This window comes from Bufo gargarizans, chromosome 3 (assembly GCF_014858855.1).
Source record: "Bufo gargarizans isolate SCDJY-AF-19 chromosome 3, ASM1485885v1, whole genome shotgun sequence".
Classification (NCBI taxonomy): Eukaryota; Metazoa; Chordata; class Amphibia; order Anura; family Bufonidae; genus Bufo; species Bufo gargarizans.
This window is the reverse complement of record NC_058082.1, coordinates 37,055,872-37,071,302: the sequence shown is the minus strand read 5'-3', so window position 1 is coordinate 37,071,302 and position 15,431 is coordinate 37,055,872. Positions and strand designations below refer to the sequence as shown.

Genomic DNA, 15,431 nt, shown 5'->3' with positions numbered 1-15,431 from the left:
TTAAGATAATTTTATTATAATATACAGTAATAAAAAATAAAATTTGTAAAAAAATAAATAATAAAAATTATGTAATTTGGATATTCCAGAATTTGTAATAAAATATACATACTAATAATAATAATCATTATCATCATTAGAAGAAAGTAAATGCCCACCTTTCTTCTTCACTGGCATTCTCCCTGGCTGTTATAAAGTGAAGTTGAATTGAAAATTATTGCAATTGTAAAATACATAAATTGGTTCCGGTGGTTCCTTCTTTAGGCAAAATACAACAAAAAAAACACCAAAAAAAATTTAAAAAAAGTCCCAGCCAGGAATACTTAATGAAATTTTGCTCAAAAATAAAAATGTGAATACATTTGAATAAAAAAAGTAAATAAAATGGAAAAAATAGAATAAAACATTAAATATCCGTCAGCTGACGAGCAGAGGAGTCTTTTTAAATTTTCATGGCTCAGAAAAAAATAATGCATTGAAAAAAATTGATAATGCCATATGGGAAGCTCCAAAAGTTTTTATTTTTCCTGTTTCAAAAAGAGCGCATGCTGTGAGAGGAGGGCAGTGAGGGTGCCCTGCCAGGAATGCCAGTTCCCAGGGGTGAAGGGTACAGCAGGCAGCCCCTTCTCCGTGCACTGAAGATGTGTATCCCAGAGGTGCCAGTCACCAGCTCATCCTCCCGCACTGTGTGCCAGCTGCTGAAGGGTGGGGGGAGTTGTCACAGGGGTCTGGGGCAGCCAGGCAGGGATTTCACAGGGCAGGGGAGCCCATCCCGGCTGCCAGGCCAGTAGGCAGGATCACACATGGCTGCAGGGGGCGCTGCCGGTCCCCCTCCTGTCATCGCACACACCTCGGGTCATGTCAGGTGCACTCACACAGTGCACAGGCTGCAGCTCAGGCTGGTCCAGGCGTCTGCGCGGTCACGTGACTCCCCCGCTTTACCCCACGTGACGGGCAAGATGGCTGCGCCCGCGAAGGCACGGGTCTGAAGGTGAAGCGCCCGCGATCGCTGGGGAGGTGAGGACCTGAGAGGTGGTGGTCTTGCTTTACGGCAGCATGGTGGTCCTTAGATGATACATATGGTCACTCTTCACACATTGTCTAACTGGGCCATTGGGACTCTTCTTCTATGATATCTGTGTAAAGAGATGACAGCATGTCACCTCATATATATGTGATGTTGGGGGGTAAATGATATTTTTGCAGTAGCAGTGATTGATTCTCAGCCCTGGTGCTGAGAACCTGCCACACTCCAGACAGCGACCATCAGCATCTAGCGGACATGTCATATACCCAGATACATGTCATATACCTGCGCCCTCTCCATACTGTACCGCTCCCCTCCCATCTGGGCACCCATGGGCACTGTACCCGACCGGTTGCCGTCTCCTCTTAGCTCTCCTGTTGGTTTTTATTTGGGGGCTGGGTGGTCGTGGATCCCTGCAGAAGCACCAACGAGGACTCGGAGCTGGACTCGAGAACGCCATCGTTAAATTGGTGAAACATTTTTTTTTTTTCAGGGGTTCCCTAGTGCTAAAAAGGTCGGGAACTACTGCTCTAGAGCCTCGTGGGACGGATACACTGCAGATTGTCCACCGGTGTAGAATCCACAGCGTTTACAGGAGCAGCAAAGTGGATGAGATCTGTGGGAAAATCCACGTGGAAACCACATTATATCAAGTCCCTCCCCAGACTTCACCTTTGCAAGATGTAGGATGAATTCCGCATAAAGGGGGTCATTTTGTAAGACCAGCGTTTTAGACACCAGTCTTAATGAAGCCCTTGCGCTGGTGGTGCATCGCCGAAGTTATGAAGAAGCTCCGGCCTCTTCATAACTCGAGCAGGATCCACCACCGCTTCTAAATGTACGATGGCTTCCTCGCTGTCTTACATTTAGACCTTTTTCTACGCCTAAAAGAGGTGTAGAAAATGGTAAATGAGACGGGCCTGCCGTACCCTTCCCCGCCCATGCCACGTCCACTTTTTTTTTAGACCTTGCGTGAGCGGGGATAAATCGCAGATTGCGGCGCAACCAACCATTGCACCACAATCTGTGCCTAAAATACACCTAATTTAGGCCGAATGCACATGGCCGTGTTCCCCGGCCGAGAGTGGTCCGTGGTATGCCGGGCTGGATTCCTGTTCAGAGCAAGAGCCGTGCGCTCCTGCTCTGAACAGGAATCCAGCCCGGCATACCACGGACCGCTCTCGGCCGCTGAACACGGCCATGTGCATTCGGCCTTAGGCATATTTCGGCTTCATAAATGACCCCCAAAATTCTGCATGTCACTTCTGCAGCAAATGTGCAACCAATATTTTTCGGTTGCAGTCTGGCGGACGTGACCTTATGACTGGCGTTATCAGAATATGCTGTTTATATCGGGCCGCCCTGCAGTTTGGCCTGAGATCTGCCGTGGATGGAGGTCTTAGGTTTCTGGGAAGGTGGGGGACGCTCACAACAAAAATCTCTATTTCTTACTGGTCCAGTATTGGGATTGGGAACTCTGTCTCTGGGAAAATATGTCTATGGCTACATTTGGGATATGTTCGCACGGCTAAAATGCACAGCAGAAAAATCAGCAGCTGAAAACAGGTGGCAGATTTGTAATTTGATGCTAAATGTATTTCGGGGGCCACATCCGGTCTGCGTTCTCTGCGGATCATGCACAGATCCGTTCATTTCTATGGTCCTCAGAAAATGCAGACAGCAGACGGATGTCCTCCATGTCGCTGTTCTGCAAATCATAGAACGTGTCCTATTCTTGTGCGTTTTGTGGGCAAGAATGGCCATTGTGGCACGCACACGGACGATAGCCACATTTTGGGGATTCATGTTTTGCAGACCGTAAAACGGATACGGTCGTGTGCATGATGCCTAAGACTTTTTCTTCCAGCTGTTGCAAAACTACAACTCCCATCGTGTGCTGTCAGGGCATCCCAGGATTGTAGTTTCACAGCAGCCAGAAATCCACCGCTTAGAGACAGTATTTCATGATGTATGTTTCAGGCTACAACACCACAGCTGTAATGGAACCCGAAGAGCGTCCGGAAAGTCAGTTTGCGAAGCTCTTACGAGAGAGATTCAATCAACTTCCTGCTATAGACCAGTGAGTAACACGTCATGGAGCTTACTACTTTAAAATGCCTCCCCATACGCCCAGGCCCCTCACACAGGTTGTACTTACCTCGCTCCCTGGCACCCGCACCGCTTCTGATGGCTGCCACTGCATCTTCCCGTCATGCGGATGAAAACATCTGGCTTCGGGGGGGTGGGGGGGGGGTTGTTTCTTACATTCGTATGTCAGTTCCAGTAAAGACAGAACATGTCCTATTCTGGTCTTTAAAATGAGGACCTCATATCCATAGAACTCAATGGGACTGCAAAAAATGCAGAACGCAAAATGGATACGGCCGTGTGCATAAGGGTTTAGATACTCAGCTCAGCAGGCAGGATCATACAAGACAGGATTAGATACACCGCACAGCAGGCAGCATCATACAAGACAGGATTAGATACACAGCTCAGCAGGCAGCCTCATACAAGATAGGATTAGATATACACTTCAGTAGGCTGTATCGCACACAACAGGATGTGTATCAGGCTCACATACAGGATAGGATTAGATACAGATGTGTTTGGATACGTTTGCTGATTCCAGCTGTTTATCACACTCTGGAGATGGTGAGGGAAGAGTCTGTGGAAGGTCAGTGATGGGATTAGATACACAGCTCAGCAGGCTGTATCGCACAGGATAGGATTAGATACACATGTCAGGGCAGAGGCTGTGGACGGTCAGTGATGGGATTAGATACACAGCTCAGCAGGCTGTATCGCACAGGATAGGATTAGATACACATGTGAGGGCAGAGGCTGTGGACGGTCAGTGATGGGATTTAGACACTGAGTGAGAAGTAGATTCCCGTCTGGGTGTAGAAAGATGGACACAGGAGTTGTAGTGGGTGGAGCTGCTGCAGGCAGAGCAGTGGGGGGCGTGGCCAGCCTGTGACTCGTCACTGTGCAGTGCAGCCAGGCTTGTGTATCAATAAAGTTATGTATTCGACAAAACAAGAAGGGGAGAAAGTAAACAGATCTGCCAGGATAATGTGATGTCTTCCAGAGGGGAAGGAAAGCTCAGACATGAAAAACAGGTATTTGGGGCATGTGTATGGGTGGTGAGGGGTGTTAGGAGCACATAAAAATAATTTTTATTTTGGGACCAGACAACCTCTTTAACCTTCTCAGGACCGCCGCACGCAGGATTGGGTCCTGGCGGCGGCCCTGTTGTTCCTCCTGGACGCGCCGGCGCGTCATCTCGCGAGAGTCGAGATTTCCTGTGAACGCGCGTTCACAGGATCGGACGGTAAACCAGTGGATCTACAGCCTGCCAGCGGCGATCATTCGCTGGCAGGCTGTAGATGCATTTTGGTTTTTTTAACCCTTGAAAGGTATATCAGACGCTGTTTTGTTAACAGCGTCTGATATACCTGGTCCTCTGGTGGTCCCTTTTGCTTGGATCGACCACCAGAGGACACAGGCAGCTCTGTAAGTAGCACCAAGCACCACACTACACCCCCCCCCCCCTGTCACTTATTAACCCCTTATCACCCCCCTGTCATTGATCACCCCCCTGTAAGGCTCCATTCAGACGTCCGTATGTGTTTTGCGGATCCGCAAAACACGGACACCGCGGATCTGCAAAACACGGACACCGGCAATGTGCTTTCTGCATTGCCAGAACTATATAGAACGTTGCCAGAACTATATAGAAAATGCCTTTTCTTGTCCGCAATTGCGGACAAGAATAGGACATGTTCTATAGGCTCTACAAAAAACGCAGTGTTCGCCCAATCAGGCCTGATCTTGTGCGCACACTTGCGTTCAGTCCGCCCCACCGCAGTGACAGAATTATATTTTTTCTGATCACTGCAAAAACACCGTAAAATCGCTGCGGCGCTATAAAGATCACTTTTGAGGGGCATGGCGGGTTCATAGAAGATTTTTTATTTTTTTTGGCACAAGTTAGCGGAAATTTTTATTTTATTTTTTCTTACAATATTCCACTAATTTGTGACAAAAAATAAAATCTCACATGAACTCACCATACCTCTCACAGAATCCAAATGCGTAAACATTTTTAGACATTTATATTCCAGACTTCTTCTCACGCTTTAGGGCCCCTAAAATGCCAGGGCAGTATAAATACCCCATAGGTGACCCCATTTTGGAAAGAAGACACCCCAAGGTATTCCGTGAGGGGCATGGAGAGTTCCTAGAATTTTTTATTTATTTTTTGGCACAAGTTAGCGGAAAATGTTTTGTTTTTTTCTCTTACAAAATCATTTGCCGCTAACTTGTGCCAAATAAAAATATATTCTAGGAACTCGTCATGCCCCTCACGGAATACCTTGGGGTGTTTTCTTTCCAAAATGGGGTCACATGTGGGGTATTTATACTGCCCTGGTATTTTAGGGGCCCTAAAGCGTGAGAAGAAGTCTGGAATCCAAATGCCTAAAAATGCCCTCCTAAAAGGTACTCATTGGAATTTGGGCCCCTTTGCGCACCTAGGCTGCAAAAAAGTGTCACACATGTGGTATCGCCGTACTCAGGAGAAGTAGGGCAATGTGTTTTGGGGTGTATTTTTACATATACCCATACTGTGTGTGAGAAATATCTCTGTAAATGACAACTTTTAAAAAATTTTATACAAAGTTGTCAATTTACAGAGATATTTCTCTCACCCAGCATGGGTATATGTAAAAATACACCCCAAAACACATTGCCCTACTTCTCCTGAGTACGGCGATACCACATGTGTGACACTTTTTTGCAGCCTAGGTGCGTAAAGGGGCCGAAAGTCCAACGAGTACCTTTAGGCTTTACAGGGTTGCTCACAATTTAGCCCCGCCCAAAATGCCAGAACAGTAAACACACCCCACAAATGACCCCATTTCGGAAAGTAGACACCCCAAGGTATTCGCTGAGGGGCATATTGAGTCCATGAAAGATTTAACTTTTTGTCCAAGTTAGCGGAAAGGGAGACTTTGTGAGAAAAAACTAAAAAAATAATTTCCGCTAACTTGTGCCAAAAAAAAAAAAACTTCTATGAACTCGCCATGCCCCTCACGGAATACCTTGGGGTGTCTTCTTTCCAAAATGGGGTCACATGGGGTATTTATACTGCCCTGGCATTTTAGGGGCCCTAAAGGGTGAGAATCCAAATGCCTAAAAATGCCCTCCTAAAAGATACTCATTGGAATTTGGGCCCCTTTGCGCACCTAGGCTGCAAAAAAGTGTCACACATGTGGTATCGCCGTACTCAGGAGAAGTAGGGCAATGTGTTTTGGGGTGTATTTTTACATATACCCATGCTGGGTGAGATAAATATCTCTGTAAAATGACAACTTTGTATAAAAAAAATGGAAAAGTTGTCTTTTACAGAGATATTTATCTCACCCAGCATGGGTATATGTAAAAATACACCCCAAAACATATTGCCCTACTTCTTCTGAGTACGGCGATACCACATGTGTGACACTTTTTTGCAGCCTAGGTGCGCAAAGGGGCCCAAATTGTAAAGAGCACCTTTAGGATTTCACAGGGCATTTTTACGCATTTGGATTCCAAACTACTTCTCACGCTTTAGGTCGCCTAAAATGTCAGGGCAGTATAAATACTCCACAAGTGACCCCATTTTGGAAAGAAGACACCCCAAGGTATTCCGTGAGGGGTATGGTGAGTTCATGTAAAATTGTATTTTTTGTCAAGTTAGTGGAATATGAGACTTTGTAAGGAGAAAAAAAGAAATAAAAAAATCATTTTCCGCTAACTTGTGACAAAAAATAAAAACTTCCATGAACTCACTATGCCCATCAGCGAATACCTTAGGGTGTCTACTTTCCGAAATGGGGTCATTTGTGGGGTGTTTCTACTGTCTGGGCATTGTAGAACCTCAGGAATCATGACAGGTGCTCAGAAAGTCAAAGTGGGTAAATTCACATTTTTTCACTATAGTTTGTAAACGCTATAACTTTTACCCAAACCAATAAATATACACTTATTGCATTTTTTTTTAAATCAAAGACATGTAGAACAATAAATTTAGAGAAAAATTTATATAGAAATGTAGTTTTCATTTAAAAATTTTACAGCAGAAAGTGAAAAATGTCGTTTTTTTGCAAAAATTTCTGTCAATTTCGATTAATATCCAAAAAAGTAAAAATGTCAGCAGCAATGAAATACCACCAAATGAAAGCTCTATTAGTGAGAAGAAAAGGAGGCAAAATTCATTTGGGTGGTAAGTTGTATGACCGAGCAATAAACCGTGAAAGTAGTGTAGTGCAGAAGTGTAAAAAGTGGTCTGGTCATAAGGGGGTTTAAGCTAGGGGGGCTGAGGTGGTTAAGTGACCAGGGTCGGAGCCTGTCCCCTCTGAGATCACTACAGCTGTCACTCAAAGTGGAGGGGAGGGGCTGTGAAGCAGCTCAATACATTGAGCACTCTGCATGAAGCTCCGCCTCCAGGGCACTTGCCACAGAATAAAAGTTCAGAGTCACATTACCCTTAATAATAAAAAGTCCACAAAGAGTATGTTTGTCCTTATCTCCCCAGCTCCTGGGTAGAGCTGTCAGCAGTTTAATATGGTAAGAACCGCTGACTACCTTTGATGGCCTATCCCAATAATCTGTCATCGATGTCAGATTGCTGTTGATCAGCTGTGTGAAAGGGCTGCAGTGCTGGGATACGCACTGCAGCATCTTCATAGTATACCCAGTAGAGCGCTGTATAGTGGCTGTGCTTGGTATTGCAGCTCAGTTCCATTGAACGAGACTGAGCTTTGGAAAGCCATGTTGCAAGCTCCTTCAAACTGGAAGTGGTGCCGGTAGTCAAACCCCCCCTACTGATTTACATATTGATGACCTATCCTGAGGATAGATCGATATGTCCTGCACAACCCCTTTAACTCTGTCTACGCAGAGAATCGTAGGCCTAATTTTATTGACAAGACAACACATGAATTCACTAGGGGGGGGGGGCATCAGGATTGTTTGGTCAGCAATGTCATTGGTTCCATGAAGAAAGGGATAACAAATGAGCTCTTAACGAGTTCGGCCTCTAATGCCACCAGATATAAGGCAGCTATCCTAGAAGTCAATGTCTCACCTTTTAAACAGGCCTTGGGGCATGACTTGGAAACTAAATAAGCCAGCGTCTCATCTGCAGACAGCTGTTTCGGGGTGATTGCCCCTCATCAGAGCAGAGGGTGAAGGGATGATTATTGGTTTTTGGCCCAAGGGTGGTAGTATTTCTGAAACTGTGCAGTGTGAACTGTTCTTTGCTGCTGCGGTGGAAAAAAAAAAAAAGGTTCCATGAGAGTTGCTCAGTGAATATGTATATAAGGGCCCTGCTCTCAGTCTGGTATTCTGACGTTTTATCCCTTTCTGTCCTATAGAAAATTTTTCCATTATGGAAGTCTGATAGTTGGTCTAAGTGCCTCGGCTTCTGGACTTCTGTCCAACAAGATATTCAGAGAAACCTTGAAGGTCAGACGGGGCTTCCTGTTGTCCTCTCTCGTCGTGACCAGCCTCCCACTGTTCCAGACCACCATCTTGTATCACACTGCTATACCCAATTCCATTATGGCTGGTAAGAATATATACATTGCATATGAGTGTATATTGTGGACTACAGTTGTTAAAGAGGTTGTGCCAAGTTTTTAACCAGCTGATTGCTGGGGGTCCGACCTCTGAGACCCCCACCGATCATGAGGGTCCTGTTCCCGCCCCCCCCCCCCATCCTGATGGGACGGCAGGTCACTTCATTCATTCTCTATGGGAGCGCCAGAGATAGCAGAGTACAGCACCCAGCTATCTCAGCTGCTCCCAAAAAGAATCAATCGAGCGGAACCTGACACTCCATCAGAATGGGGAACAGGACCCCCATTCTCGTGATCAGTGAGGGTCTCAGCCGTCGGACCATAAGTTAGTTATCCCCTTTCCTGTTGGCACAACCCCTTTAACTCATGCTAAATATTCCATTCTTTGTTCTTTTTTTGTTGAGATCCATTTAGTAACTTTCCAAATATCATGTTTTACTTCCACACACACATATATAACTTTTACACAGTTGAGTCCCATTATTCTGACTACTTCCCATGTCGGCAGTGCGTAGCTCTTGAAGGAACGTGTGCTGAGCGGGCTCGGTGGGTATATAAGGTGGGTGATAGGCTGTCCACACACACATCCCTTGTTGGTGTCATGGGTCAAAGGGGCGATTTATAAGAGTTGTGAAAAGGGATGTAGGTATTTCTGATACTGCGCAGTATCAACTGTTCTCTGCTACTGTGGTGACCGTGTATGGTGAGCGGACAAATGGCGCCCTTGTGAATAAGAAACGTGGAAGCTGTGGAGCACCCTGGTTGTATCGACAAAAAAGGCTTCAGATTTCACTGTAGTATCGGAATCGGACCTCCGCTGATTGGCAAAGGGTTGTCTTCTCCGATGAGTCGCGTTATCTGCTTCATAGCTTTGAGGGTCAGGAGAGAAACATCAGAGAACAACCATTGCAACCATTGCTGGAAGAATCCAAGCTGGTGGTGGCAGCGTTATGGTCTGGGGGATGCTCTGGACCACTCATACATGTGGAAGGCGCTTTCTACTGATTTGGGTATGAATCAATCCTTGCAGATCACGTACACCCATACATGCTGATTGTCTTCCCTGGGGCAGGTGGGATCTTCCAGCAAGACAATGCAACATATCACACGGCTAGAAATTCTAACATTTGATGGAAGAGCATGACCAAGACTTCCAAGTACCACCCTGGCCCCATAATTCTCCAGACTTGAACCCAATTGATCATCTGTGGGACCACCTCGATGGTCGTGGATCATCCTCCGAGCCCCCGTGGGATGCACTGCAGCCAGCATGGCTCCACATACCCGTGAAAACCTACCAGGACCTTATTGAGTCCCCGCCGCCCGTCTAGCTGCTGTCCATGGTGCACACGTCTGGACATTAGCTGGTGGTCATAACAATAATAGGACTTGACATTGTAAAATGCAGTTGGTTACCCTTGGAAACAGACTTCTCTTGTCAGACATGTAACCAGAAATAGCACCACACTTCGCATTCACACAACCGTGCCGCGTTTTGCAATCCGCAGAACACTGATACTGGCCGCGTGCGTTCCACATTTTGCGGGACGCACATGGCCAGCGCTATATAGAAAAATACCTACTCTTGTCTGCTATTTTTAAAATGAATGGGTTCACACTCAGTCCCACTGAAGTCAATAGTGGCGCTGTTTATGAAAATGTTATACGACCCCTTTAAGACCAAGCTCTACACAAATGATGAATTGTTCCAGTCACACCAGGATTTGTTGGGGGCCCCATCTAATGGATTGTAATGGTTGCTTTTATTTCCCCCGCAGGTAAGATGAATTGTTCCCTATGTAACACGCTGCGTGGCACCACGGTGGGAGCTGTTGTTGGGGGTCTGGGTTCAGCGTCCTTAGCTGCGTTATTCAGCACAATGTACTTTCTGAAGTAAGTATATCCATATCCACTTATTGTAGTAAGACGCTGCATTATATTCTCAGAGGAGTTCATGTAGCTGTATGTCATCTATGCCCTTAATAAGCTTACAGTCCTTCTAAATAGCCCCCATACTGTAAAGGGCATCTGTCAGCAGTTCTGTACCTATGACACTGGCTGACCTGTTACATGTGTGCTTGGCAGCTGAAGACATCTGTGTTGGTCCCATGTTCATATGTGTCCGCATTGCTGAGAAACATGATGTTTTAATATATGCAAATGAGCCTCTAGGAGCAACGGGGGTGTTACCATTACACCTAAAGGCTCTGCTCCCTCTGCACTTTGATTAACAGGTCCAGACATGAAAACATCATCACGCCTGGCCCTATCATTCATAATGCAGAGGGTGCAGGATTTGCAGAGAGAGCTGAGCCTCTAGGTGTAATGGCAACACCCACATTGCTCCTAGGTTCATTTGTATATATTACAACAACAAAAAAATCTCAGCGATGCGGGCAAATATGAATCCAGGGTTATCCAGGAATTGATAATGATGACCTATCCTGTACATCATACAGCGGCGGTGCTCGGTATTGCAGCTCAGCTCCATTGACTTGAATGGGGCCTGAGCTGCAGCCTTGGGCATGTGACTGATGTACGGTGACATCCCATGGCCAAGGAAAAGCCTGTAGCGCTCACGGAGTGCCTACTTCTTCTAACAGCTGATTGGCGGGGGTCCTGGGTGTTAACCCCCTGCCGATCTGATCGGTCATCAATATAAATTCCCAGATAACCCCTTTAAGCAGACCAGTCCTGTATGGAAACTTACTGGAGGCACTCCATGGTATGGAGACTTATTGGCAATGTTCCATGGGAAACAAATATGCAAAAGGTATCTGACCAGTGCCACCGCTTGGATCCAAGGCATCGCACCCAGCCTGCCAGAATCCTACTCTAGACTGATGAGCGGCAAGCACCCTGAAACAGCCGTCTACAGATGGATATCAGTTACATTCCCTTGTCAAATTCCAAGTTGTTGGAAAGTCAGATTTTGACTCATTGGGAGCCACTTCCAGGCAATGGGACTGAGCTACTGGGCATGTGTGACCACCATTACTGGACATATCATGTAGAACAGCAGGGACAGTAACAGAAATACCAAGATGTTCCAGAATTTAGGTTCCTAATTGTTTGTTATGGCTGATATAAAATACAGTAAAGCACCTCCAGCTCTTTTCTTCCTCGCTGCTGCTCCTGTATACAGCGGCTGTGGTGTGTTTCGACGCCACAGCCCTTACATCTGACGTCGCTGTGTTTGCTCCCACCTGGAATTGCACTCTCCTGTGCTTCCTTCTGCTGCGCAAGCACCATTACAAGCGTCTGGCACCTGGATGAACGAGGGCTTGCACAGTGTGCTCCAGACGCTTCACTTGTCAGCTGCGCACAAGAACATAGGACGGGACACTGAAGGCAGAGAATGATTGCACAGTAGAAGAGGCCAGAAGGGCTCAACGCTGGATGGTCAGGTGAGGGAGGCAACACAGCCACGTCAGATGTAAGGGCCACGGTGGCAAACCACACTACAGGAAGCGAGGGAGAACAGAATGTGGATGGAAGTGACCCACACAGTAAGTTACAGAAAAACTTTGTAAAGTGGCCAACCCCTTTAATATTTAATCTTTTTTGCCCCTCGTGTTGTTTTGAAGGATACCATTGTATCCAGATTGTAAAACAAAGGGGCAGAAGTGCTCATCTGAGTGTCGTCCCCTATAATCTGTTAGACTACGGACTTCCAATGAATCTGTGCAATGCTGAAGGGGATGCTCATAAGGGTTAACTCACACGTCGCCGAAATTTGTGCGACTTAAAATCAGATTCATTCATTTGAAAAGGTCCGCAAACATGGACTTGTGCAGCTGAATGGAACCAATTTTCAGTTGTGGAAAATTTCTGCGAAATCCGCAGTGCGAGTGCATCCTAATAGCGCTCTTCTTCCCTTTTTTTTTAAGCCTGGACCTCCACCCATCAAAACTTCTGCCATGTCAGAAGTTGGTTAAAATGGCAGGAACCGTTACATGCTGCACTGCCTGTGGAAATACTGGCTTTGTATAGAACGGGCCCTGACCCAATATTCTGTGGAGGTACAGAATAGAACCCCCCCCCCCCAAATCAGTGGGCGTCTACCAGGGGACATCAGCGTCTCTTTTCTTTGTTACAGGTACAACAAGAAGCCGCTGCCCAATGACCCGTTCCGCTTCTGCATTAACCTCTACAGAGCTGCAGTGATGAGGATGAAGTATTTCTTCCTTTTTCAAGCTGTTCTGTGCATGGCGGTCAGCGCTAGGTATTACACCGTGTACGAGAAGATGCTGCTGATGCCTCCTCTGCAGCACGAGGAGGGGCCGAAGGAATAAACACGCTTTTTTTTATTATCCAGAGTATCTTCATTACAATGCTTGTCACACATACAGCAATTATTTTTATCTCCTTTCCCTGTTTCTCACATTAGTGTGCCAAGTTTGATGTTTTAAAGGGGTGTTCCAGAACTTGGTTTATCAGTTCCAGATTGGTGGAGGTGTGAAGCCCATTAACCCTACGACCGGCGCTGAAAGCAGAAGGTTCCGCTGTATAGTGGCCATACCAGGGTAGGAGTGAAAGGGAGCTGCGCAGTGGTCACAGCTAACATCGAAAAGTCGATTCGCATAAAACTTTGTTCCAATACTGTACGGATCAGGAGCTCCGTACACTATTTGAAGTAAAAACCGCGCTCATCGGAGCCGATACATTCTAACTCTCGTGAGACTAATAAATTTTTACTCTGTTTCGGTTCCAAGTGGCACCTTGGTCGATTCGCTCATCCCTAGTCACAGCCTTCCTTCCCCAAATCTGATACTGATATCAATCCTGAGGATAGGTCATCAGTATCCACGTCCCAGAAAAACCCTTTAAGGGCGTATATTAACAATACACATTTCAAGAAGACCTTTCACCAATTTGTACTTTATAAAAGCAATACCTCACACTGTAGCCCGTGTTCACTAGGTGTCATATCGTACATTTTTCGTGATCTGTTCCCCATTTGGTTTTGGCATCTGATATGCTAATAGAATCGGTACAAGGAGGTGGAGACATCAGCTTCTCCCTGGCCGTGGTACAGTCCAATCGCAGCAGATCGCGTCACAGCCGGGGAGAAGTTGAGCCGTTTTTTTCCCAAACGGGTAGCACAGCGGCGGAACATATGAAAATAAATTGTGATATGACACCTACTGAACATGGGCAAGGTATTGCTTTTATAAAGTAAAACTGGTGAAAGTTCCTCGAAGACTTAAAGCGCCCGTGACCAGGATCTACCTTATTAAACCAGGCACTTCAGCACATGGCATTTATCATGTAGACAGAGTTAATACAAGGCACTTACTAAGGTATTGCGACTGTCCATAATGATTCCTTTTGCTGGCTGGATTCATTTTTCCATCACTTTATACCCTGTGCATATCCAGGGTTAAGACCACACTATAGGGAAAAAGCACCAGGCCCTCTGGTGGCAGGGACTGCACACTGCACATAGGTACACATGCGCAGCAGCTTCCAGCCTAGAGTTGCGCCGGGTATCGACACAATACTAGGCTGCGCAGCCTAGTATCAATTAGAGAACATGGCACGCACTGCTCTCAGCGCATGCCATGTTCTCTTCACTAGCACAGTGGTTAGTATTAGTATAAGTGGTGGCCACAGGTGAAATTCCGATCAGAGCCCCAGCGGTGTAATCGTGGGGCTCTGATTGCCCTGGCTGCCATGGTAAGCAGATCGTGAAGTCCTAGTCACCCTAATAGAGCTCTATTAGGCTAAATAAGACACAGGTTTTATTCCCTAAGGGGGCTAATGGTTATTAAATAAAAACACACCAAAATAAGTTTAAATCGCCCTCTTTCCCAATTTTACATATAAGATTTACAAACAATAAAAAAAAATAAACATATCACCACACCCAAAAAAGTGCAAACTATTAAAATATTTCCTATGTGGTAAACGCCGTAACAGGGGGAAAAAAAAATAGGATAGGACTGTTCTATTATAAGCCGGAAGGTCCATAAAATTAAAAATTTGCATAGTATCGCAATACTTTTTTATGGTATTGTGATAACCCTACTCCATCCACCTCATATCTGCACTGCAGCCGTAAACCCCTGGATAGGAGCCGTGTACAACGTGATGGAGAAATGAACGACGCCAGCAAAGGAGGCGATAAGGACAATCACTACATATTAGTAAGAGCCTTGTATTAACTTTCTCTACATGATAAATGCAATTTGCTGCATTGAGACAACCCCTGTAAGTCTGCAGACATATTAACCCCTTAGTGACCACCCATACGTGTTTTTACGGCGGTCACTTCAGCCCAAGTTAGCAATAAAATCAATTGCTGTAGCTCCGTGCCCGCAGCAGTGACCAGAGACCGTGACAAGTGGTCTCTGATCACGTGATACACTTTATCATTGCAATCACAGAAAATGCCGGCCTTCAGCACAGTAACAATCAGGGACCAATAATAATGTGCTCTGTAGGAAAAATATCTCTTTAAATTAATACTTTTGTGTAAAAAAAAAAAATATTTTTTTTTTTTCACCTCCTTAGCATTAATTTCTTTAAAAAAACTAGTGGGGTACCGTCACGCACTGCTGCCTTCTCCGGACTTAAGGTGGTGCAATCCTTTAAGTATCTTGGGGTAACAGTGTCCATGAACCCTGCAGATTATATTACTAGTAACCTCCTACCCTTGTTGGAGAAATTTAAAAATAAGATCACAGTGTGGCATAAATTGCCTTTGTCAGTGATAGGAAGGGGAAATTTGTTGAAAATGATCCTTATGCCGCAATTGCTCTATGTCCTGCACAACT

At 45.7% G+C, this 15,431-nt stretch overlaps 1 protein-coding gene across 1 annotated transcript; it reads left to right on the top strand.

The window, feature by feature from the left end:
* Window positions 1–509: 509 nt before the first annotated feature.
* On the top strand, window positions 510–14,511 carry TMEM126A (transmembrane protein 126A). Its single transcript, XM_044287744.1, has 5 exons — window positions 510–1,017; window positions 3,008–3,107; window positions 8,449–8,642; window positions 10,431–10,545; window positions 12,752–14,511. The coding sequence occupies exons 2-5, from the start codon at window positions 3,028–3,030 to the stop codon at window positions 12,945–12,947; spliced, it is 585 nt and encodes a 194-aa protein (XP_044143679.1). The 5' UTR covers window positions 510–1,017; window positions 3,008–3,027; the 3' UTR covers window positions 12,948–14,511.
* The last annotated feature ends 920 nt before the right edge of the window (window positions 14,512–15,431 follow it).